Source organism: Etheostoma spectabile, chromosome 19 (assembly GCF_008692095.1).
Source record: "Etheostoma spectabile isolate EspeVRDwgs_2016 chromosome 19, UIUC_Espe_1.0, whole genome shotgun sequence".
Lineage (NCBI taxonomy): Eukaryota > Metazoa > Chordata > Actinopteri > Perciformes > Percidae > Etheostoma > Etheostoma spectabile.
The window spans coordinates 10,132,008-10,159,218 of NC_045751.1; the positions used below are offsets into that span (position 1 = coordinate 10,132,008).

At 39.9% G+C, this 27,211-nt stretch overlaps 1 protein-coding gene across 1 annotated transcript in view; it reads right to left on the reverse strand.

Annotated features, from left to right (window-relative positions):
* Positions 1-4,151: 4,151 nt before the first annotated feature.
* The window catches only part of dachb (dachshund b), a 100,311-nt gene continuing 77,251 nt past the window's right edge, over positions 4,152-27,211 (reverse strand). The window contains exons 5-12 of the mRNA XM_032499423.1: positions 24,959-25,128; positions 24,189-24,294; positions 24,001-24,075; positions 20,181-20,281; positions 18,534-18,681; positions 17,094-17,261; positions 15,427-15,492; positions 4,152-5,861 (exon numbers count right to left, since the gene is read on the reverse strand). Coding sequence (XP_032355314.1) covers positions 5,824-5,861; positions 15,427-15,492; positions 17,094-17,261; positions 18,534-18,681; positions 20,181-20,281; positions 24,001-24,075; positions 24,189-24,294; positions 24,959-25,128 — 872 coding nt within the window. The 3' untranslated portion in view covers positions 4,152-5,823. The remainder of the gene's footprint in view (positions 5,862-15,426; positions 15,493-17,093; positions 17,262-18,533; positions 18,682-20,180; positions 20,282-24,000; positions 24,076-24,188; positions 24,295-24,958; positions 25,129-27,211) is intronic.

Here is a 27,211-nt window from a genome sequence, read left to right on the forward strand (position 1 = left end):
CTCTATCTTTAAGCGCGCATCATTTCATCATGTTACACCTCTTTCTCTCCCCTCTCTGTCTATCATCTCCCCCACCTCTCTTCTCACTCTTTTCCTCCACCATCTTTCTCTCCACCTTTTCCTCCATTTTCTCACATGTCGCCTCTTGGATCCTTTAATCTCTCGTCCCACCGCGCTGTCACCTTTTCATCCTTCCTTGTTGCCTCCTTCACTTTCTGTCCATCCTTCTTCATCTCTGGCTATTTTTTTCCCTCCGTCCATCGCTCTGTGTTTCAGCCTCCATTAGAGGGAAATGGAAAAAGTGACATCAGCTATTTGGTAAACGGAGAGAGATGGAGGGAGAGGGAGGGAGAAAGACACAGAGAAGAAGAAACAGGATAGAAAAATGGAAAGCAAAGATCAAAAGAGTGACGTGAGGAGTGATTGGGAAAGAGAGGAAAGGAAAACAAGAGAAAGGAAAGAGCGACAGAGGTGAGAAAGAATTAAAGACAGATGAGGAATAGAGCGAGAGAGGTAGAGATCCATCACAGAGAGAGTGAGAGGCTTCACCTCATTAACCTCGTAATGCAGAGTAAATATACAGTCTAAATGGTGTGTGTGTGTGTGTGTGTGTGTGTGTGTGTGTGTGTGTGTGTGTGTGTGTGTGTGCATCCGCAGTGTTTCTGTGTGAGAGTGTATTAAAATCCCAGAAAATCATGGAAAGAGAATATGGCATCAATGTGTATGTATATATATATATTTTTTTTTTTATTCCTAATGAAAATACAAGCAACATCTAGGACTGAACCAGACCCCCAGGAAGTGAACTCAACCTCAACCAATTTTTTTTCTCCCAGTGGACAGATCCCCTTAGCTTCTGGACATTCGGCAGCGTTGCCACAACGGGCCGAAAGGCTTCGCTCGTATCTTTCTCCGCCGCCATTACGGAACTACAACTCTAGCGCACGGCCTCAACGTAATTGGTCTCAGCCACGCCCTCTGTTTGCTGATTGGAACGATAAATATTTGACCGGAGAAAATCCAAGAGTATACAGCAAACCCAGACGTAGTACTGAAGGAAAAAGAAAAATTGAAATGAAAAGTACGCAGGAGGGCGGGGCCAGGCTAAAATCCCCCTGCAGCCCCAAAAAAAAATTTCCCCCATATGGCGCCATTGTAAAAGAGACGTCTGTAAAACTGTCAACAGGAAACCTTTAACTGCAAACCAGGTTGATTATGACTCTTTTTATTAGTAATTAAAAATTCATAATGTATAGAGGATGGACTTTTATAATGATGATATTAATAACGGTGCAACACGGTGTTTTATTATGAATCCATGGACATAAGAAAACATACAAACAAAATATATTGCAAATTCTGTGCAGTCTCGCGCGTATAAGAGAATTCTGTTCTCATGTGTAGACTCCGTCACGGAAATCACAGGGCACTACATTATCCTGTTTATTTTGTATTTTTAGTGTAACAGCATAACAACTTTTCATGCATCAAATACTTGATATTATATTATTAGAGTACAAACACATCTTACAAAGCTATTGTGAATTAAATGTTTGTTAAGCGTCCTTGGGTTTGTGAAAGGCGCTATATAAGTCAAAATTATTATCATTATTATTATTATTATTACTATAACATGTTTTAATAAATTCTGGTAACGTTACAGGGTAAATAACTCTTTTCTCTGGCCTAAAATCCAATATATGGGCTGAAGTTGGCATTCAATTTCATCCTTGGTATTAAAAAGGTCTTAAAAAAGTCTTGGATTTAACTTGGTGTATCCTTGGCCTGGGCCAGTATATTCAGTGGGCCGCACGTCACAAAAGTAAACCGGAAAGCTTTGAAACTTTTTTGCCGTCTCCGTCAGGTGAGCAACTCCACTGAACTGAATAGGCACCTTTTTAGGATCTGGTATCCAGTTATTTTACATCCATGGGCTGTACACAATAGTCTTTAACCCTTGTGTTGTCTTCCCGTCAACCATGATTTTTTTTAAATTTATTATTGCTTTTTTTTCCCCACATTTGTCACTTTTTCAATGTTTTTGTTGTTTTGTCCAAAGTTTTTTGATATTGTTAATGTTGACATTTTCAGCGCTTATTTCGACGGCCCATTTTTTGTGTGAAAATAATTAACTGAAAACGTGTCAATTTGACCCGAGGACAACACGATTAAGGAATCTTCAAGGCTTCACTCATAACGTCTTAACATTCGAAAAGTTCTAAATCAACATCTTTTGTTTCCCCTTTCTGTTTAAACACCTTATTTCACGGTATTAAAGACTAGGCTACACTTATGTCATTAGTATTTTAATATTTGTAGAATCGGATTCCATTGTGTCCGACTCATGTGATCCAAACATTTCCAGTAACTCCAGAGTATGTTTCTGTCGTAGCATACTGATGCTATAAGCAAAGGGCGAGATTATTTATTTATTCATCATTATTTTATCCCCTTGCTGTATCCGCCTGCTGCCTATATGCATTTATGTTGATCAATCTGACAAATTGTATTAATTAACCCTCATGTTGTCCTCGGGTCAAATTGACCCGTTTTCCTATATCAATGTTCTTTTTAACTACCCAATTGTAATTATCTAAAATAACATGGTTGATTCCACACAACGCTCTTTGGCAAGTACACGTCTCTACTTTCATTAATTTTGGGGCGTCTTATTCAATTTTACAGCATTTGAAAAAAATTGGAGTGGTTTTGAAATAGTATTGAGTAAAAGTTGACTTATTCCAGTCTGTGATTATCCATCAACATCCATCCCTTTAATTTTAGTTGAAATAATTCCTAATTTCTGCTTTTCTAACTCAAACATTAGGCATAATTTCCTATAAATGAGGTTTATTGGACGTAAATAAATAACTGTAAAACTAAAGTTAATAAATTAGTGTTATGTAGTGTTGTCAAAAAAGTGACAAACATTGAAAAAAAAGTGTTTTCAAGTGTTGAAAAAAGGGACAAAAACATAAGAAAAAAGGTAAGAACATTGATTAAAATGCCTCAAAATAAGTGTTAATTTTCAATTTTGACGGGAAGACGACACAGGGGTTAAAGAAAGTTGATTTAATAAAAGTGTTATTATGGCGATGAAGACATGAAATATGACAGACCTTCAAAGCTTCATTCTTAAACCTCCAAAGAGGTTTTGAATATAAAAAAGACATTTAGTACAGCCCTAAAACATCAATGTGCTGAGCTGTCTCGTAGACTCATAGATGGTATATAAAGGTGGACGACGCTGCTCCACTTCCTCCCCCAGACAGACGTGAAGCCAAAATATCCCAAATACGGGCGCTGCCATCTGGTAATTTTGGAGCCAATTTTCTGCCCAGTAGTGATTACCCATAGCCTGAAAAGCCAGACCCACATCAAGATGTTGGGTCTGGGAACTCCCCATTGGCAGGGCTCAATCAGAGGGGCGGGATCAACGGTTGTCTTTCAAATTTCCCAATGCACGTAATAGGATAGCGCTGCAACCAACCAGAGCAACGCTAGTTGATAGATTCAGTGCTTAACTCCAAGTCTTCCAGAGTCCAAAGCCGATTTGAAAGACCTCTATTCGCCAGCAGCAGCAGCCATCTTCTTTGTTTTCCAGTAGCAGGAAAGTCTCGCAAAACCGTTGCAACCCTTTCATCATCATGTTAAGCCCGCCCACCGAATCTGTACACGATGTGATTGGCCTGACTAGAGTTCGGATTTTCCAGCTTGCAAGCTAAAGGAGAGTTGCTAGACTGACCCTGGCTGCAACTAGGGTGCGTCTAGATTTCTAGCCTAGATCGCCCATACACCCCCCTGACCAATCGCGTACCTGGTTTCATCGTTCCTGGACCTTTTTAGTCTAAAAGGAGTCTTAGTTCAGATATGTGGAGGTTTTACCACAGTGTATTTTATAAATCCTACACATAACGGCTTTAACAAAAGGCTTTATAGACGTCAGACGTTTGTATTTCTGAGCTGAAACAATGCCAACATTCAATAGTTTTTTATTACTTGATTGTAATTTTCATGGGGATTGTGAAATAGTTTACAAACCAAAACGTTTGGCATGTATGGAAAGAAGCAATTTTGTGTGTGTGTGTGTGTGTGTGTGTGTGTGTGTGTGTGTGTGTGTGTGTGAGACAGAGAGAAACACAAGACAGCACTCATTATAATACTGTATATTTGCAGTCAGCTCAAACCCAGAGAACAGTGACAGACTGAGAGATCATCAGGAGAAACAAAATAATAGAAATAAAACAAGAAAACGCTGAAGGTTTGTTTCTATCTACACAGAATATCCCTTTAACCCTAATCCCGACCCACCCCGACGCCACCCACCCCTTCATCCCTCCCGTACACATTTCAAATAGTCATCAACAAATAAAACACACAGTGGAATAAACAAAACTGCAACACAACAGTCTGCCCTCTTAGGTCAGAAAATCAGGGAAATGTAGTTTCCTATGTTGTAGATGACGAGCGCATAATTTCACACCTTAAGTTCTCCTCTTTACTTCAACAGGGGATCATCAAGGATAAGTTCCCAAATCCCAAAACAAAAGGAATATCCAAATGATAAAGTTTGCATCAGGACAGTTTAAAAACAGACAAATCAAGCGCTCCTTGTCTTTAATTTGACAAACTCCAGAATCTTGACTACTGCTCCCTGGTCACAAGGGAACGGGGCCAAAAGGTCCAAAGTCAAGGAAAGAGTATTCAACGTACCTTTTTTTTTTTTTTTTTTTTTTTGGATATAATATTGTTTAAAAACCACTCCATCATTTGAGAAACTGATTTCACAGGTTATTAAGGGTGATAGAAAATATTTCATACACTGGAAAGCTGCATCCAACACTTTGAGAGTTATCTCCTTACAGAGAGAGAGAAAATAAAGGGAAGAAGCAAGAGATACAAGAGGAAGAGGAGCTAATTTATAGAAAAAAGGAATGAAGCGAAGAAGAGTAAAAGAGGGGAAGAGGAGAGAGTTGGATGTAAGGAGTCTACAGAGGATAAAATAAGCCAAATGACATAATAAAAGTTTTCCCATGCATTCTTTTCAGTCCCTGTACAGAAAACAAAAATGAATAGAACAAGAGAGACAGAAATAGTCTCCCAAGTTTGTTTTTTTTATCCCTTTGCGATCATTTTTTTACACTTAATTTCTAAACCCCTCCTCCTCCAGTCCTGAGCGCCTCTGATTGGCTGATTACCGTCCAATCAGGGAGGTGTTGACAGCCAGCCAATGAGGTTGACTGAAGGTACTTAAAATCCAGAGAGGGTTTGAACCTTTTTATTCTTCCATCTTTTTTTTTTTACAAACCCATTCTTGTCAGCACCAATTAGAAAACACTCGTGTGGATCACATCGCGCGATTGGACCATTTAAAAAGTTTTCCAATCAAATTCATCCCTGGTGTTATTTTCCCACGTGATGTCCGAACCAAATTGATGTCAGTCTGGTCTGTTTGCGTCGTGGTGACTGTTTCTTCCTTGCCTTTGCTCGGGAATGATTTTTATTTTTCAGTTTTTCGAACCGTATGAAGGATGAGAGCAGTCCCGGTGCAGGGAGAGAAAAGAGGGACGAATGGAGTGAAGTTTGTCTAAAAAGAAGAAAGAAGTAGAGAGCGAGACGACCCCGGCGAGTCCAAACCGCGGGTGTTTCGTCCTCGTAGTAGTCTCCGTTGTTTCAAAGCAACATCAAAACGTTTGCACGTAGAGTCCCGCCTCCCGGGGACGATGTTGCCGTGGTGATTCTGGGCTGGTGGAGTTTATCTGTGCGTGAGAGGGAGGGGGGCACGCTAGGGAAGGGGGTGGGGGTTTCTGGAGGCAGTCCTGTCTAGAACATCATGGGGGTCTTCAGAAACGACCGGGAGTCTGAAAATAAACACACAAAAGGTACCGGTTAATAAACAACGCAACGCTAAAATTGAACCCTAACACAGTGGTTTCCAAGCTGTTTTTTGCGATATCAGTGTGTCATATATTTTATTATGTCTTACCAGCTGTACACTACTGTCCCTGTTTGGATCTGGTATGATTTCTATCTTTGTTGTGAATCTGGCTCGTGTTAAACTCAAACACTGAATGCCACTGAACTTTCAGGTATAACAGAAAAAGACCATAAGTAAAGTATTTTAACGTAGATTTTCTTTAGAGCTTCATTATGTGGTATCGGATACTCCGGTACTTACCGATACCAGCGTTTTTAGGCAGTATCGGAGGCGATCGTGATACCGGTGTTGGTATTGGAACATCTCTACCTCAAACTCAGCTGGTGCAGCTTTAGGGGTTTTAAAAAATGTAGATGCAGAGTTTTCAGCGTTTCGGAGCAGATCTAATGAGCTGTATTTGCACACAAACTTGATTATTAAAAGAGGACGTCGTTTTTTAGCTGAATTAAATGCATCGTCTTCTCCCTTTATGCAGCATCCGTTTATGATAGAAATCTCATATCTCCAATTTTGCCAGGGTCGGCTCTCCCTCTCTCTCTCTCTTTCACTTCTTTTTTCTCTCTCATTTCACCTCCGTGGTTCGCCTTCCGCTCCCCGTAGTGCTTTTGCTGCACCCACCCACACTGGAGCATGTACACACACACACACACACACACACACACACACACACACACACCTTCCTCTCCCTGCGGTGTCATTGTTTTCTGCGAACGTTGCAAAGTGTTTACATTTCTGCATAACAGCAACCATAAACCTGCCCTCCCTCCTCTTTCCACCCTGCACCTCTCTCTCTCGCCCTCCACTACTTTTTACTTCATCATCTTACCCTCTAGTTTTTGTCCTCTATTCATCATTCTTTGTTTAAAAAAAAAAATATGAAACAGGTTTGATGTCTCTGTGTTGGAATAAAAAAACTTTCTTAAATTTCTCTTTCATCTGGCACTCGCCCCTCGTTTCCTCTTCACATTCCCTGCCTTCCCTCCTTTTCATCCCTCTCATCTCCTGCCCTTCCCTATTTTTATCACTCCACGATCCACTCAAACCCCCTCATCTCCTCCTCTTTCATCCCTCTATTCTACATGCATCCCCTCCTCCTCCGCTCCCTCCTGTCCTCTATCTGTTACTCTCATATTATTTTTATCTCGACCCATTCTTCTCTCTGTCCTCTCCTGTCCTTTTCTTTTTCTCCTTTAGGCAGCGGGTTTGGCCCGGTGCTTAAAAACTGTCCTGCAACTTAAAAAGTCGCAGCTTTGATCCCCGCAGTGCTGTCCTCACAACTTAAACAATTTCATGTCATTGTGTTTGAACGTTGCTCAGATTTGTACATTTTCTGTGGCTGGATTAATTCTGGTACACTACCTAGCGGCCTAACAGTTAGGAATATATGTATATATATATATATATATATATATATACATATATATATATATATATATGTGTGTGTGATTACACTGGGTTACAGTGATTGACATACAGGCCTACTTTCTGGTTTCTTCTCTCTGACAGTAAACTGAAATTCTTTGAGTTGTGAAAAAACATTTGAGACGTTTGAGGACGTCATCTTGAGATACACTGATCGACATATTTTTGTAACCATTTTTTCACATTTATTAGACCAAACAACTGATTGATTAATCAAAAAAAGTAATCAACAGATTAATCAATCATGACAATAATCGTGAATTGCAACCCCTAATGATTACTGCATTTACTTTACATTGATTGAATTACTCAATACATATTTTATTCTATAAAATACCAAAACATTGTTAAAAGAAAATGAATTTGGGACGATATATTGTCATTGTTTTTTGCCCCAATTGTTGACATTATTAACGTCACAAATTAAGTACCAACGTCAGATGTGTGAAGTTCACATTCCCATGTACAGTATTTCCAAAAAAGCAATGTCAATACTAATGTCAAATCATTCCCCCATTTATTTAATATGTGTGTACATTAATTAATACAAAGAAGACATTTTACAAACACAAAAAGATCCTACGACAATGCAATATCACGTAAGGCGATTTAATAAAAAATGACATTTCCAAACAACATTATGTACTGTATGTAGAATTTTTTGTTTTGCATCAACAAAAGGGATAAATCTTTTTTTTATTTGAAGATTATTTTTTGGGATATGTTAGGTCTTTAATTTTATAGGACAGCTGAAAACATGAATGGGGATAGAGAGAGGGGGGGGGTTGACATGCAGCAAAGGCACACAGGTCGGAGCTGTTGTATCGAGGAGTAACCCTCTCTCTCTCTCTCTCTCCTCTCTCTTCTCTCTCTCTCTCTCTCTCTCTCTCTCTCTTCTCTCTCTCCTCTCTCTCTCTCTCTCTCCTCTCTCTCTCTCTCTCTCTCCTCTCTCTCTCTCTCAGGTCGCGGGGGGCAGCAGCTCCAGCAGGGGACCCCAAACCAGCTCCGACTGGGGGATCCCGAGGCGTTCCCAGGCCAGGTTGGAGATATAATCCCTCCACCTAGTCCTGGGTCTTCCCCGAGGCCTCCTCCCAGCTGGACGTGCCTGGACCACCTCCCTGGGGAGCCCCCCAGGAGACATCCTCACCAACAAGAGGGATCTTGTTTGTGTTTATTAATTTGATGCTTTTGCTCATCTTGCTTTTTTAGTGTTACTAATTGACCTGGCAACCCTGTTTCCCTTCTACTCTCTCCTCCATCTCTGTGTGTGTGTGTGTGTGTGTGTGTGTGTGTGTGTGTGTGTGTGTGTGTGTGTCGTCCTGGTTAAAAATGACACTGACCTGCCTTGTTAAACCTAACAGCTGGGAGGAGGAAATGTCACCAGGTCTCGGAACAAGGTCACATTTTTCAAAACTACCTCCTGAGGAATCTGCACCCTCCTCCTCCCTCTTTCTTCTGTCCTCCTTTTCCTCTCCTCCTATCCCAGACATCCCTCTTTCCTTCACCCTCCCCCTTTTTCCCACCAGCTTTTCTTCTCATGTCATCCTCCTTCTTCACTTCTGTTCTTTACCCTTTTTTCTTATCCTTCATTAAGCCACTATCTGCTTTTTTGCCTCCTGTTCAATTTTCTTCTTTTGACCACATCCCTTTCTTCTGACTTCTCTCCATCTTTCGTTCTTTCTTTTCCACCTCCTCTCGTCCAGATTCTTCCTCCCCCGCTCTCCTTCTTTTGCTGCCATATCTTACTACTCTCATTTCTTCCTCATTCCCCATCAGCTGCGTCCTTTACTTTCATATTCTTTCATGACTCTTTCCTCCACTTCTTTATTAATTGTATTCTTTCCTCTTTTTTTATTTTAGCTCTCATCACCTCTCTTTTCTCCCCACTCTGTCACTCCTCCTCTTTTTTCTCCACTTTTTCTCTTGACTTCTCACCCCCCACCTGTACTTCCCGCCCTTAAAAACATCCTCTCAATTTCTATCAATTGTAGCTCATATCACCGCTTTCTTATCCTCTTTTCTCTCCAATCATCTTTCTCATACCTCAGCTGTTTTTCTCCTGACAAATCTAACGTATGCACTTACCCCCCCAATCATTTAGTTTTCTCTTCCCCTCCTTAGTTTCCTCTTTCTCCATCTTTAAATCTTTTTTTCTCCTCCAACTCTTTTTCCTTCCCCTTCTTACATATCCCGCACATTTATTTTACTTCTCCACTTCTGTTCCGGTCCTCTCCCCCCTGTTTCCCTCTCATTACTCTTTTCTCCCAAATCCTCTACAGTTACTCTCCTCCTTTTCATCTGTCCTCCCCCTCAATCTTTGTCAATTTTATTTTCTCCTTTCTACCTTCTCTGGGCTTCTGTCCTCCACCTGTTCTACCTTCTTTTCTCATTTTATTTCCTCTCCTACTTTGTCCACTCTTATTTGCTCTCTATCCTTTGCCCTACTTCCACACTTTTCCCCTCCCCCATCTCCTTTGCCCTCTCTTCTTCCTCATTTTTTTCCCACATCTCTTCTAATATTTTTACTGGCCAATTAGTCCGGCCAGCTTTAAACAACAGAGAAACCGATCTTACTCCTTTTCTTTTTAACCCTCTCTCTCGCTCTTTTTTTTCTCTCTCTCTCTCTTTTAACCCTGCTTCTCTTTTTTTTCCTCTCTCCCTCACTCTTTCTGATTGTAATGCAATGTCTTTCTTTGTATTCAGCAGTTTTCTTCTCACTCGTTAATTAAGAGAGCGGAAGGTGAGAGAGGCAGGGGAGGTGTGTGTGTGGTGTGTGTGTGTGTTGTGTGTGTGTGTGGGTGTGTGTGTGGTGTGTGTGTGTGTGTGGTGTGTGTGTGGTGTGTGTGCGTGGCGTGCGTGCTGCGTGTGTCTGTGTCTGTGTGTGTGTGTGTGAGTGTGCGCGCGCGCACACTACCGTAGGTGCAAATGCTCTTATGGCAAGAGGGAGTGTGTGTTTGTCAATGTGTGAGCAAGGCAGCAAAGGGGTCCTACTGGGCCAATCAACATTAATGAAATCAGGTGGGTCCGTGTGTGTGTGTGTGTGTTTGTCAGAGTGCTTGGCTTGCAGAAGAGAGGGGATCTAAAAGGGGTCTAAAGAGGAGAGAGAGCTAATTAGAGTTCCCTGTCTCACCCGAGTGTGGCTCACACACACACACACACACACACACACACGTATAGGTACAGACTACACACACAGGTTGAGTGTGTGTGCACGCCTGTATGTATTCATTTATACACACGCAGAGTTTCAAATGAAGGTTTTCAATGTCAGGGAGGACTGAGCACAGCTGGTGGAAAGAGACGACATGCATACTAACACACACACGTCAGTACTGTACTTGTGAGGACACTCATTGGCATAATGCATTCCTCAAGTCCATAACTGTAACCTCATTTCTGAGTTTTAACCCTCCAACAATCTTTTGCCAAAGTGAGGACAGGACATAGTCAAAAGAAAGTGTCCCAAAATTTCTTTTTAGAAAATGAGACTATTATGACTTCCATCAAATCTTTCAACACGCTACACTGTGACTTTTTCAACATATAATACTGTTACATCTTGCCGACTTTTGACATACTACACTATGATTTTATTTGGATTTTTTTCTAACTACTACTGACTTTTTTATGACTTTTTTTTTTTTACTGGGTTGCTGTGGTAAGGACTGAACCTTAAAGGTCAGATATTAGGCTTTTCCATGTTTTCTGTCATCTACAATGTTTAAGGCTGAATCTCATTTCTCTGTTACCCCTTCCCCTTCGTCTTACCCCTAGCCCTCAAAACCTAGTGGTAAGAGCTAGGGGGGGAAACATACCCCTATGAAATGAGACACCACTTGGTTACATCACCATACGGTATTGATCACACTTGTCTATGTCGAGTGCGTGGGTTTTGACAACAGTATCATATGCATGTATTTTATAGTTATTTTATGTTCACTTTGGTGGTGCAGAGGCAGATTTCCTATCTGTGTAATACTTAGATCTGTTTACAATACATTTTTGTATACACACTGCATGGTGTGTTGTATATCTGTTTCAGTTATCATTGTTTCGAATGTCATTGATGTTCAGAATCACTTTCTTTGTTAAAAGAAATCTGTCTTTATTGCCCAGTAAATTAAACATTAAAGGCAAAAACCCTACATAAGAATATATTATATAACAGAACTATTATCAACTATTAGAACCATAACTTACATGTCACACACATTATAAAAGACACTCAAAAAAAGAGACACAACCACAAACTACAGCTGTTCTGAGAGTCCAGACCAGTCTAATGCCGGTGGGCCAGTAACCTTTCCCTCCGACCCCATTTCTTTCATTAGTGTCACGTATCATAATCAATTCAATGTACAGGTGCATGAACAGGAATATTAATTACAAATAATTACAATAATACAGTACCAATACAATAATGAATGGCTACAACATGAACACATGATTTAAGAAACTTCTTTTCGTTTTCAGCCCGAAAGTGGATCAGCTGCCGGGTGTCCCCCGGCGTCCCTGTGTAATACAGGACGGTACAGTATATATAAAGCATGTATCCATGTCTCCAAAGCAAGTAGGGTTGTGCACTGATGTCAAATAGAATTCTCTGCTAATGGTTAAACTGTAGACATGCATGGAGTCTATTCAAGGCAGAGAAATGCGGGACTGTGCAAATCAGCAATGTAATGTTAACGATTAGCATTAGCATAGCAAGCTAGCAATTTTTAAAGCAAATACATATGTACAGGACTGTGTAGAGCACAGAACAAGACAGTCGTAATTTTTAAATCAATTATTTAAGCCGAAAATACTTACATTTATGGGACTTTTTGGTCAATCTGGCAGCCGATGTTGCCGGTCATGCAGTGCATTCTGGGTACCCCTCGGTTTCAAGTAAGCTTGGGGCTTTGCTTGGTTTTAAGGGGTATGAAGCCCTTCACCTTGATCAATAGCAGTATTGTGATAACCCTTACTTTCACGTGAACGCGCAAAACTAAGGGGAAGGGGTAAGAGAGAAATGAGATTGAGCCATGATGTTGATTTTTCATGTTTGAATTTTCAAACGTGGCCAAAACTTCAAATAATTAGATAAACGTATTTTAGACAAATCCCTGTGAGCTAAAATGTTCAGATTAACCAACTACTGGGAACACTCCTGTTTCAAGAGTTTTTTCAACTCTTGACGAAGTGTTACACAACTCTGATCCGGCCTTCTATGATCGGTCATCTGCTCTAAGTAGGCAGAAGGACTTTGAACCACTGCAGTGTTAACATTGTCCCATGTACCAACATGCTAAAGGCAGTAAAAATGTCACCATGGCTGCCAGTGTCGTTCAATTCTGCCCAATTCTGGGTCATGTTACTCCTGAAACATTTTCTGTTTGTAGTATTTGGTTTAAAACCTTTATTTGCCACCTTATGTTATTGTCAACTGCTACGTGACTTTTTTGACATTCTATGGGTTTTTTGGACATGGTATGGATTTCTTTGCCATTTTTATATTTCTTTAACTGACTTTTTTTAAAACCTACTATACTTTGACATTTTTCTTCTTCAACATACTGTGAAATCTCTGTCTAAAATGCTATGGAAAGCTTCAGCTTTCTAAGACCCATCACTCCCAGGACCTAAAGCGGGCGTCCAACATCGGCACAGTAATCAAAAAGGCCCAGCAGAGGATGGACTTCCTGCGCCAGCTCAGAACCTGCAGGAGGAGCTGAGGCTCCAGTTCTGCATCGCAATAATCAAGTGGCTTGCAGACCCATCCCTCCCTGGACACAACCCGGTCCAACGTCTCCCCTCTTGTAGGCACACCAGAACACTGTATCCCAAAACAAAGTTTCTTCCTACAGGCCATCACTCTGATGAACAGTTATCATAAGATCGATCACACATATATATTTCTTGTAGTTTTTATTGTACACACTTGTACATGTCATTGTCAAAATGAAAACCTAAGCTGCTGTGTATATATACTGACATGTATGTGCATTTACTGTACACATCCACCCATGTCATGTCTAAAAAGCAACTGGTTACGTTAACCATTCAATATTTATTCCACTACTGTATTCACAATTATTTACATTGCTTGTTGTTGTATTGTGTGTGTGCATCAATAAAGATACTTTTGTTTTTTGTTTTGTTTTTTTATGAAAGGGTGATATGGATAAAATCCAAATATAACAGTATCTTTCGACCAAATTAATCCATGTTGATATTGCGGCAATATTGTAGAGTTGAGTATTGGTGCTTTTACTCACTTTAATGGAGTTTAATTCCAGGAAAAGACAACACCATGTCAAATTATGTCGGAAAAAAGTCATAGTATGTTAATAGTGGAAAAAGAATGGTATAGTATGTTGAAAAATATCAGGGTATAGTATGTCAAGTAATTCATGAAAAAGTCATAGTATATGGAAAAAGTCAGCATAGTATTAAACAGTCATAGTATAGTATTTTGAATAAAAGTCATAGTATTGTATGTCAAAAAAAGTCTTAGTATAGTTTGTCGAAAAAAGTCAGTGTAGTATGTCAAAAAAGTGATTAAAAAAAGTCATAATATAGCATTTTGAATGGTCAAAAGTCATAGAATAGTATGTGGATAAAGCTCATAAAAAATCATAGTACGTCAAAAAAAGTCATAGTATATCATAGTTTTGGTTGTTGAAAAAAGTTTTTAAAAAAGTCATAGTATAGTATGTCGAAAAAAGTCATAGTATGTTGGAAAAAGTGATAAAAAAAGTCACAGTGTAGTATTTCGAAAAAAAGTCATAGTATAGTATTTAGGAAAAAATTACAAAAAGTTATACTATGTTTAAAAAAGTCATAAAATAGTCATAGTATAGTATGTTGAAAATATTCATAGATATAGAACATGTCATATCTATTGTTCTATATCTATGGTCATAGTATAGTATGTTGAAAAAATTGGAAAAAAGTAATAGTATAGTATGTCATACATAAAATAGTCACAACATACTATAGCATGACATACCTTTTTATGACATTTCAATGTTTTTTTTTTTAAAAGTCCTCACTTACTGAAAATGTCAACCTCTTCTAACATGTCTTTACTTTCCAAAAAGGTTCTCATTTGAAAAAGATGTCACTTTTCCAAAAATGTCTTTACTTTCCACAACAAAAGACCCTTTTCCAAAAATGTCCTCACCCTCAAGGTCTACATTTTAACTTATAAAAGAAACACACAAGTTGACACAACCTTAAAGCCCCACATTCTGCTCATTTTCAGGTTCATAATTGTAATTTGAGGTTGTACCAGATTAGTTTAACGTGGTTTCATTTTCTAAAAACACCATATTTTTGTTGTAGTGCATATTGCTGCAGAACCTGTTCTGTGTGTTTAGCTCCCTGTTTTACCTACAGAGTGAGACATCTCACTTCTATACTATCTTTGGTGGGAGTTACACATGCTCAGTAGCTAGGTAAGATCACATCAGCTAGATCATTCTTTCTCCAACTTTGGTCGGCACAAGGCAGGATTAGCTGGGAGACTTCTTCTAAATTAGGGCACACGTGTGGAATACCTGCAGAACAGGGACAGGAAGTGGTTCCCTTGTAAATTATTGTGAACTAGTGTGTGTTGTAGCAGTGTTTGTCACTGAGAGCAAGCTAGCATGCTACAGCTAGCCACCTTGTCTCGGCTAGTGACGTAGAAAGCCGTGCAGATGTTGAACAGCTCACCCGGAGACTGAAGACAGAGGACGTTCAGAAACCGCATCTCACTCAAAACAGCATGGATAGTTTTTTTCTAAGTTTGTATGCGTGTGGAAGCACTAAAGACACAAAATAACGCCCCAAATCCCAGACTAAGTGTTTTGGCCAATTTAAAACACAAATATTTTCACAATTTTACATACTGACATCAGCTGAATGAAATATTTCCACACACCCACATGTGTGTCTGATAAGGTGCATACATCAAAGGGAGGCCCCAGTGTCTCTGTGTCTGCTTAATGTCTCCACTAATCTAGCCTGGGCCCCAACACACACACATATGCCTACCACGTGTTAGTGTGTGTGTGTGTGTGTGTGTGTGTGTCTGGTACCTTGTACAGCGCCGTTGTCTTGCTGGTTTCCATTAAGTTCAGGTTTATCCTCGGCTACAGCAGCGTCTGGTATGAAACACAAAGACAAGACAGAATCTCAGTGGGGCGTCTCATAAAAAAAAACACAGCACCTTGTAACCGTGCAGGTCAAAAACAAACTGGATTTACAAAGAAGTAAATCCAGTCTATAAAAAGTCAGAAAATGCGAAAATTAGCCCAAATTGCTTGTTTTGTCTGGCCAACAGTCCAAAACCCAACTATATTAAATTGATTATCATACATGATACATAACATGAAGAAAAGCAACAAATCTCCACATCTAAGAAGCTGAAACCAGCAAATATTGTTTTTTGATTGTTCAGTCAACTGTGATGGCCATTTTAGCATTTGTTTACAGTAAAGCCATACAAAGAGATTGCGGGGGGGGGGGGGGCACTGAAACGGGTGGCTATGTTTCAAAAATGAGTGGTATAATTATGTCTGGCATGACCAGATATTTCATAAATATTTTAAATAACACAACTAAATGGTGGTAGGTGTAACATCTAATTTCATATACTTCTTTAGTAAAAAAGTATATTTTTTCAGGGCTCTGGGTCATGTGACAAGTGAAAAGTAGCTCTCCCCTCAGACCATTGTCGACGCATATGCAGGACGCCAAAAAACCAAAACTAGCGTTGTACTAGTCTGGACATCTTGCCGTGCCAACGTTGCAATAAAGGTTGTATGAATGAATGCATACAACATTCATTCATGGTTGAATTAATGTACATTTGCTGTCAGCTTACTAACTGATTGTGCGTTTTGTGTAGATTTGGACTTAGATTTTGGCGAAGTGGAGAGGCCTTGTTCACCTGTTTGGAGCTGGCTGACGAGGTGCTGATACACTGGGACCCTTTCTGTGACTCTGTCGCTTGTGGATTACTTTTTTTTTTCGTGTCATTGGATGACGTCAAAATACCGATCTTCTGTCTTAACGTTTCTTGACTGTGTGTTTGTGCTTCGTTTCTGCCCTGAGAGAAGCATCTCAACAGACTGTAGGTCGAACACTGATTGTTACATTTTAGTTGTATTTAAGTGTCGCCACCGTCTGTCTCCTGCGTTCCAAGACAGCCGTGCCCCGCGATTGGATTTCATAAAGGCAAATTGTTAAATTGTTATAATGTAATTTAAACTCTGCTTTAAAAATAAACCCATACGTTTATTTAGCATGTTTGTTTTCTCCATATGTGCTCGTGCTGTGTTCCCCAAGTGGTAGGCCAGGTCTCAGCTGCTACAATGAGTTTTTTTTGTTTTTTTTGTCCCCCCCCCCCCGGGTTGAACGTCAAACTCACTTCGCAAAAAAATGTCCCAACATTGCAAAAAAATGTACTCAATTTCCCAAAATTACTGTTAGTTTTTGAAATGTCACTTTTCAAAATTTTCTAACTTGCTAAAAGATGTCCTCATTACTCATTTCCAAAAACAGATTCAATCACAGAAAAGGAAGAAATAAGACCAACAACAAAAAAAGAACTGTAGAGGGAAACATCTAATGAAAGTAAGAAGAATCCGAGCTTGAAACCAGAAAGAAGAGTCAGGGCGTTGGAAGGATTCCTTAACAAACAGGGAAACGTTAAAGAAAGCCGAGCGAGCGGTCAGACTAACTACCAAACATGGCGGCGTACCGTTCTTGTTGGTGTTCGCGGTGTGCAGCGGCTCAGGAGACGGGGAGGACGAGGACGAGTGTTTCAGAGCGTCCTCCACCCTTTCCCTCCTCTTCGACTCAAACTCCAGCGCCTCCTGCAGCTTCCTCTTGGCTTTCTTCTCCTTCTTCAGGCGCTTCTGGATGGAGGCTGACGGAGGAAGACGAGGAACACGTGTGATCACATGAGGGGGGGAAAAAGTCCCAGGAGTCATTTTGTGTTTCAGTTTGGATGTTTCAAAGCGTGGTCGTGTGATGGATGGATGTTCGGGGAAACGGGCAGGAGTACCACAGAAGCTTTATCAGTTCACGTGCACGCTATATTTAGAATATTTTCACAGCTTTACCTCGGGGTTAGACAGCCCTCTCTGACGGGGAACTGAAGCCGTTATATCTGGTCACTTTGGGCTTGAAGACAGCGATAGAACGTCTTCAGTTCCCCAGTCTGTCAGCAAGGTGAAGCAGTTAAACATATTCTAAATACAGGGAACAGGGAACCCTCGCTGTATCTCGCTGTTCACCTTTCACGGTCTCGCTGCTTCGAGAAAACACACCAGAACCGCGGGCTTTAGACAAAAAAAAACGCTACAGAGCGGAGTCAGGATGCAGCGGTTAGTCAGAAGAGCAGTGAAATACACCGGAGTCACTATCTTTCCAACTGTACTTTGTATTTTAGCGGTGCTGATCTTTGCAATTTGAAGCCTTCAGTTTGTATTGATGATTAAAATTATTATTTTACAGTACAGTAGTTATTTGTAAAAAAAAAAAAAAGTTTCTACAGTGCTTTTATTTGTCAAACAAATGCTTGGGCCTGAAAAAAAGGTTTTTGTTCTTTGGTTTCAACGTATTATGGAGTATTTCATCGTATAATAATTGTAAAAAAACATAAAGGTTACTACTTCACGGATTTCGCCTATCACGGGTTCTTTATGGAACGTAACCCCCGGGAAAAACGAGGGTTCACTGTACACTTTTACTGATTTTTCGGTTTCTAAAATACATTTAGCGGCTGCCCCCGTCCACAGCAGTACATCACACGGCTTAGCTTCCGTGTTGGTACTCCTTCCTGCCCCTCCAACCTGGGTCTACTGTAGATAATACACCGACTATGGGGAAGCAGCTCACACAACACCACTTCAAAAGATACAAACTATCCCTTTAAGCTGCCTCAAGTATTTCTATTTTGATTAAAGTTCCCACATTTCCCGGAGTGCCTTAAAACAACGTACATCTTGTCCCATGTTCAGGGGCGGATTAGATGATTAGACCAGTTAGAGAAAAAGGTTTCTACTCAAGAGAATCAATTATTATCAATTCTTATCAAGTTGGAACGTCTTCCATTGGCGCTCGGTGTTTCTGGGTGTATCACTGTACAACAAATATGTGAAACGGCTGTTTGTTTTTTAATTGTGTTAATCTTTACCTCTGCTCTGTAGTTCGGAGGTGAGTTGTCGTTCGAGACTCTCTCTCATCTCTCTTTCTCTGTAGAGCTCCATCTTCAGCTCTCTCTTCTCCGCCTGGATCTGTTTGTCCTGCACCCGGGCGTTCTCCACAGCCACCTTCAACAGACCCTGAAGAAGAAGAAGAAGAAGAAGAAGAAGAAAGAAAGAAGAAGAAGAAGAAGAAGAAGAAGAAGAAGAAGAAGAAGAAGAAGAAGAAGAAGTCTTGTTATTGGGAAAATCTCTTTACAAGACATGGGGTTTGGACTTTAGTGACAATATGCAGATGTTGAAACTGAAGTATCAACGTTTGGAGTATTATTTGCTGATATTAGGGATCTAACATCTTGATAAAGTCGGTTTACAAAGTGTTTGGTTTTAATATTTGCGGTTTTATCTAGGGGGGGGGGACCTCTGGGCACCTCATGATCCGATTCTCCATGATCCGATTCGAAACCGATTATCAACACATCTCAATGCAACAATTTTGTTTATGTACATTTCCATGCGTGATTAAAAAAAAGCTTAGATTTTGACATTTGCAGTATTTGTCACACACCAGTTTTAATGAAATGTTTTATCTACTGAGGTTTTTATTGTGTAGCCATCTCATCAACAGCCTTTTGTGTTTTGCCTAATTATTTTATGCATGTCTTATTAGGTCATGTGTATATACTGTATATAAAATGTTATTTTGTTTTCCTTTTGGCCCTAAACGCTAAGTTGTTGTCCATTATCCCGTCCTCTTTCCGTCACTCTGTTCTCTGATTTCTGCAAGTCTGGACACAGTAACTTTTAAATAAAAATCAACACATAAAAAAAAAAAAATTGCATAATCCCCCCCCCCCTAGTTTTATCCTTCACCACAATACTGCAGGTGTTATGGTGATACTGGTTGAGAGCACTGCTGTCCAATGATAAAAACTAAGAACAGTCAAAGAAAATATTGCACTGATTGCTTGAAGAAAGATAACTATTTAGTAATATATTTAAATTGTATCATTGTAGGTTTCAGCAGAGTAATTTAATAATATAAGATGACCCTTTGTAAGATACATGCTAAGAAAAAGAAGAAAACATCTCTTTTATACTTAAAAGTTGTTATACTCCGGGTGCATACTAGGAATAATTTAACATCCTATATTTTCCTTTTAATGTTCTACTGTTCTTCTTGTGTTTACATGTTTCATGGAACATCCTTAAACATATTAGTTATTTGTGCCATTTGTAATGTTGCTTGTCACAGTTTTCTCACAGAGCATTAGTGATCACGGTGCTTCTGTACAGCTGTTTTCTTTTTTAAACTGTACATTTCTGTTTTAAACAAAGATTCTTATAATAACGAAGTATTTTTCTTTACTGTAAGTGGTTTATGTAACGCACCAAAATACCACGGCAATTCCTTGTATGTGTTTTTTTTTTATTTAAAAGCGCTTTAATTGTTAAGACTAGAAAAGCGCAGTCCATTTACATTTTTACAGCTAAGAATGTAATTAATGTCTAATATTGCTGTATTGCTGTATTGTATCAATAATCCTTATTGGTGATCTTTTAACACTCTAATACGGCATTGAATGCGCTACCGACTTCTAACACAAGAGTCTTTTAAATAAATAAAAGCGGGATCATACCTGTATGTTGGTGAGCAGGGTCTCCACTGACGACAGGCCGTCAGCGAATAGGAACGGAGCAGGGAAGCCGGGGGGCAGGGCTTGTCCCAGCGAAGACTCTTCTGTGAAGAATAAATATCAAAGACATTTGTTTTGTTTTACATACTAAAATATCAACACATCACATTAATAAAATAACAGAATACTGTCCTGTCTTTTTGGGTTTTGTGTGGTAATCTTATGACTGATAAATGATTTTTGAGGTCCGATATCGATACAAATATTTGGTGATTGTAAAATGCATTAAAATACAAACATGATGATATGAAACTTGAAGTCCTTTGAACAAAAACAACAAAACAGGGACATCGTAGAGCGCCCTCTGGTGGACAAACTATGCAGCGCCAACACTCATAACATGGTTGACGATCCGTTCTTTATTTTATTTTTTAAATATTCATTTATCAGCCATTATAAATGCCCATACCGATGAGTTATTGGTAAAATGCTTAATCTCGGCCGATAATATCGGTCTGGCTCTAATCTTATGTGTACATATTATTTTTTTCCAAATGTTTACTGAAAAGTATAGGTTAAAAATATTGTTCTTATTACTACTTCAAACAATACAGTAAGGACTTTACAGCGGTCCATGAACTCCAGAATCTGCCTTCACACTTTTAACTTTTAGCTTTAGCTGCTGAGAGTGGATCAAAGGCAGCTTTGCTCCGCTAGCTGTAGCTTAGCATTTAACGGACAGACAAGCGAGCGGTATCAATCTTTTCATCTACAAAAATTCTCAGCAAGAAAGCAAATATAATTCACCAAATGTCGAGCTGTTCCATTAATAGCCATTACACGTGTGTTTCCTTTAAAAATAAATGTACGTCGTCACAAGCTTCGAGTGAAGTTTATGAAATGTTGATGTTTACTAAGGTATAAAAGGCAACGAAGCAGCATCACAGAAATCAATTACAACGCGCACGCACACACACACACACACACACACACACACACACCACACCACAGGTCGTTAGTATTCAGACAATCATGTGTGGTACTAATTGGCAAGGATTAAAGACATTCTTGATTTGTGTCTGTGTGTGTGTGTGTATGTGTGTGTGTGTGTGGTGTGTGTGTGTGTGTGTGTGTGTGTGTGTGTGTGTGTGTGTGTGTGTGTGTGTGTGTGTGTGTGTGCGTCACAGTGTCTGATCAGCCCTTAATGCCTAACACACTGACAACTGGGTTAACTCTGCTGTGAAATTAACGCTGATTAAGATGCACTTTCATACAATCACACCCACGCACACACCCACACACACCCACACACACCCAACACACCACACACAACACACACACACACACACACACACACACACACACACACACACGCACACACACACTCACTCTATTCCCTATCTGCCACTTCATCCATACATCCCTTTACTCCACCTTTCCGCTCATATCTTTGCTCATCACCTTTTCTTCACTTCCCCATGTGTTTCTTTCTCTCATCTTCATCATTTAAACTTTCTTCTTCTCTTCCCCATTGTTTCCTTTTTTCTCTTTCCAAATGTCCAGGTCCTCATTTTATTCTCATCCTTTCTTCCTTTCTTTTTTTGTTTACCATTTATCTTTTCATTTCTTATATTGTCTCCCATTATGTGTTGACAAAGCTTTGACATTTTGGCCAAAGAAACATTTCTTAAGTAAAAAAGTGTTAGGAGAAAGTGGAGTGGATAAGGGGGATAAAGGGTGAGCAGAGTAAAGGACAAACAATGTGCAGAGGAGAGAATGTGAGGGAAAAACTGGGATGATATTTAAATGGAGAAACAGCAGAATATGGAGAGGAGGGAGGAAGAAAAGGGAGCATGTATAAGGATAAAAAAAGAAAGAAAGAGGCATTTCAATAAAAAGAGGAGGGGGGGAGGATTATAAAAATGTTGAGGGAGGAAAACGATGAGAATGAACACTTGGTGTCTGAGTAGTGTTTCCTTCTACTGTAGCACAATGAAGTGCTTTTATTTTGAAAAAGTAGCAGCAGGGAAAACGCAGACATTAAAGGACGCAGCGTGATAATTAATGCGCACTAATCAATTTTATGATTAAAGTTACCGCATTAAAAAAAAATACCTTTCTGAATGGAATTTGGCAAATTACCCAAAAGTGAGCCCCAGCATTTAAAACACTTTTCTTCCACTGGTCACACATTTGAATTAAACAACGTACAAAAACTGTGAGGATACGACACAGTGAGGTCACTCTCTCTTTCCCAAACACAGGTTCAGTTTATTATGTCGTTCTGCTGCAGTAATTGCTCCAATATACCTTCCAGATGGAGGGGGAACATTTCGTTGTCTGTAATTTTCCCCTGAGATGAGCAGTAAACACTTTCTGTGTCTGAGTGGCTTTTATACGTTTTCTAGTTATCAACAGGAATGTGTTTTAATGTTTTAATGAGCCGTCCAGGATTGTTTGAGTACAGTATCGCAGAGTCTCGATACGGCATTTTAGTCCAACATGACGCACACTCAGAACCGAAGTACTCTGGTGTACGTAAATCAGATTTTACGGGTCATTTATAACTGTGTCAAGGGAACTTCTGGTTTATTTTTTATTTAAAAGACGATCATTGGCGCAAAGGTATCTTCAGCTACTCCAATCCGTTCTCATTCCCAAATCGTCACAAACAAAACACCCTACGTCTGAAACTATGACTCTTCACATGGTTAACGTCGTGAATTCATACAATACTACTTGGTTAACTTTAGGAAAAGATGATGGTTTGGGTTAAAACGAGTATGTTTGTTACGCTACGTGAGTTAAAGTAAGTGAACGTCGACTTTGGTTTCACGCGGGAAATAACCAGCAGTCCCATTTCCAAGAGCTCACAATACATGACACTTAGATAATGCTGCACAGGGGTTTTCTGAAAGTTTTTTAGGGCGTTTTGTAACCGTTCCGCTGTCTTTTTTTCGGCCTCTGTTGCAAATCTGTTTGCACTGACTTACTTTCATTTTTCGGGCGCTCCGCTCTTATTAAAAGCATTCGATTGGATTCGAAGCTTTTTCTGGGACCACAGAGAGCCTGGAGAGGTGAGCGCTACATACAGATGATATTGTTTTTGGTTGAACTATTCCTTTAAAATCCACATTCTATTCGTTAAGAGAAGCAGATTTGTATTGATTTGAAAGGAAGCTGCTCCTGCTGGTGTCTGCAGGGCAGCTTCAGCTGTTTGAACGGAGGGGAAATAAGGAGAGGCGGCGAGGAGAGTGAAGAATTAGCTGAAAACAGAATGTGTTATAAGAATGGAAAATACAGAGTGTGTGATGGAGGGAGGAGAGGCCCCACATGCTTTTAGTGTGTGACCTCTCGACCCCTTTTAGCCACGTCTCCTTCACTTAGCCTCCCCCCCTCCCCCCTTTCATCTATGTATCTATTTATCTATCTATCTCTGCCTCTCTTGTTCATTCCTCTGATTGATGGCTCAGAGACAGGTGATCAATAGGAGGGGCTGAACATCCTGACGCTTCTGTTTCTGTGGGTTTCTGCGAGTGGGTTTTCAGTCAAGTGTCGTTGTGTGTGTGTGTGTGTGTGTGTGTGTGTGTGTGGGGTGTGTGTGTGTGTGTGTGTGTGTGTGGTGTGCGTGTGCGTGTGTGTGTAGCTGTGTGTGTGTGTGCGTGTGTGAATACAGTAGATGAGGAAAGCGCCCTAAGTGAGGACAATTTGTCAGTTGTCAAAAACGAAATGGGTGAGGGTTTAGATTAAGATGGGTAATGGAATATATGTACTTATATAAGTGTGTGTGTGTGTGTGTGTGTGTGTGTGTGTGTGGTCCAACCTTTGTCCTTTGTTATTTTCTTGATGGGTGCAGCAGGGTTGGGCAGTGCAACATCTGCATCAGCGGACACCAATCCTGTTGAAAGAAAAAGCACAGTGAGTTTTGTGTATGTGTGTGTATGTGTGTGTGTGTGTGTGTGTGTGTGTGTGTGTGTGTGTGTGTGTGTGTGTGCGCGTGTGTGTGTGTACCCAGTCTTTCGGGTGAGCTGGAGGCCGAGCTGCTGGGCTGCGACTGCAGAGGAGTGTTGATCTCATCAACAGATGGAGAGAGAGAGGGACTGTCACACACTCTCTCCTGCAGAGAGAGAGAAAGAGAGGAAGAAAGAAAGAGTGAGAGAGACACAGAGAGAGACAGAGAGGGTATGAATGTGTGAGATGTAAATAAGAGTATTGATGGAAGATCTGAAGTGAATCATTAGAGGTTTTACTGTGGTTACTATGGGTTACCAGTGACTGGCATTGATTTAAGAGAGGACACTGCCACGTTGGAGATGTAGCATATAACAATTAAACTCAATTTCGATTACATTTTATTTAACAGTTAAACTAATGGATAATACATACGATAAAAGAAATGATACATGAAGTAGAATTAATCTTTTTTCCTGTGGGAGGAAAAAAATAGCCTCAATAGCCTTCTTGGATTTAAGAAGAGTGTAGACCACCACACATTTCCTCAACATTTAGAGAGTTCAACAACCTCTTATCATCATTTTATCAAATATTGGCAAACTCGAGGCTTCGAAACGGAAGTCCACGAACAAATGGGTGACGTCACTGATGTTACGTACACTATTTTTAGGGTCTATACATGTTAGATTAACACACATATTCTTTCCTTTTATTTTAAAACAGATATATTAAACATATTATAAAAGTTCATTATAGAGGAGATCCTCAGGGAAGCTACTGGGGTCCTCGATGGTTGTCATTTACAATGTATTTTTTCAAAGTTTCACCTTGATGACAGGTGCCCGGTGTACATGAGTGTGTATCTGCTGGGCTGCGGCGGCCATGTTGGCGATGGTGTTGAGGTGGTTCATCTGTGACATCGCCATGGCCACAGAGGCAGGCGGCAGCCCCATAGGCATCAGAGGGTGGGGCATCATCATGAAGGGCAGGTCCAACCCTGAGTGAGAGAGGGTGAGGGAGAGGGTGAGGGAGAGCAACAATTAAAGGGAAATACATTTAAATTAAATGAAAGAGAAGAAGATCACGTTTTCATTTCAATCTGCAACTTACAGTTTCTTTGATATTGCAGTTGATTTTCTGTAATATACATATGGATAATGGCAAAAGTGTTTTTCTGAATATATATATATATATATATATATATATATATATATATACACAATGTGGCTTCAAGTTGCACTACAAATTCATTTTGCTTGAACAATGCAGTGTTAAACAATTTAAATAAACAGAGATTTGAACCTTATTGAAGTTTGAAAAGGGAAAATAATCGCTAATTGAAAAAATAATCGCTAGATTAATCAACAGCTGTGAGGAAGGTTACAGTCTCCTCGCAGATCGGATGTTTTGATCTCTTCACTGGTCATTGAAGTCACATGCTTCATGTACGTCATAATCAATTATGCTTTTTTCAATACACCCACTTACACACCACAACAAGCGCATGAAAACACACCTCCTGATGTTGTGTTAAGGAAGTTCTGCTCAGATTGTTTATGTAATGCGTAGTTACTGAAGCTTTTTCACATAAATAAACCGATGGCCCACTGTTTATGCAGCTGTAACACTTGTTTAACTGGAACATTTGACATATCTGCAATGTATAAATACGATATAATATTACTTAAAATGTGACAGGCTATTGTGTTTTGTTTTTTGTAGCAGTTTTTCTTGACAAAATTGCTAAAAGTAGCTTGCTTTTAGTAAAAATTGCAAAGCTGACGGATACATTTTGTCATTGTACAATCCATAATCCTGATTGCCAGACTGCGCAGACCGTCACTGCTATTTAATTAATAGGTTTCAGTTGTTTTGTTTTATAAATGTACCCGAGACCCCCTGGAAAGAAGTATTGATAGTGAGTGGACTTTTCTGGTAAAGTACAATTGATCTTGCTTCTGACTTTGTGCAAGCTTCATCAAATCTCATCTTTTCTCTCTGTGTTTTTTATGTTTAATCATTTTCACATTTTTTTTCAATTAACCGTGAAACATGATCTTTGTGTGTATGTGTATGTTTGTGAGAGAGAGAGAGAGAGAGAGAGAGAGAGAGAGAGAGAGAGAGACTGGATGTTGAACTTGTGTTGAACTTAACCTTGAGGAGAAAGAGAGAGAGAGAGAGAGAGAGAGAGAGAGAGAGAGAGGTGTTGCCTAAGTGTCAAAAGTCTTGCTAATAAAAGTTGACAAAGCAGAGGAGGGAGAGAAAGAAAGAAAGGCAAAGGCGAAAATATAGATGTCAAAGGGTTAAAGGGGCAAAAGAAAATGACTTTTTTCCTTTTTTTCCCATCTCCTTTCTCTCATTTCACTCCTGTCTTTTTATTTTAATATATTGTATTTTAAAGCTTTTTTTTTTATTCCTTATCTTTTTCTCTACACACCTCTTCCTTCATCCCTCTCTCACTTTGCATTCTTTTCTTTTTTGTGATTTGTTTACCTCATATTCTTTCCTTTCTCCCTTCCTCCTCTCTTTTTCAGACACACAGACACCAACACGGCATTTGTGACGACGTTCCATTAACTTTAATTCATCCTTTACCCCGGAACCTCCTAAAAGCATAACCCTGATCTTTCACCTATGACCTCTGCCCCCCCCCAACTCCCACCAACTCCCCCAAAACCCATTTTTCAAAAGCGAGTTCCCACAAGTCGTACACTCACTTTTGAGAGAGAAGTCGCCTCAGCTGTCAAAAACAAACACACACACAAAATGTGGCAGCGGCTGCTTTCATTCCAATGAAACAATAACACTGATTGCTGTTGTTGTGACGACTGAAGTGATAGAATAATCAATGTGAGTGTTTGTCGCATCCCGCTGCCCAGTGTGTGTGTGTGTGTGTGTGTGTGTGTGTGTGTGCGAGCAAACACATTACTTCTGCAATAAGAAACATAGCAAGCATGAGTGTGTTTATGTTTGTCTTTGTCTGTGTGTGTGTGTGTGTGGGGGGGGGGGGGGTTGATGAATTGAGTCATTTAGTAGAGTGTGTGCTGATTAATCCAGGCGGAGTGTTAATACAGGAGATG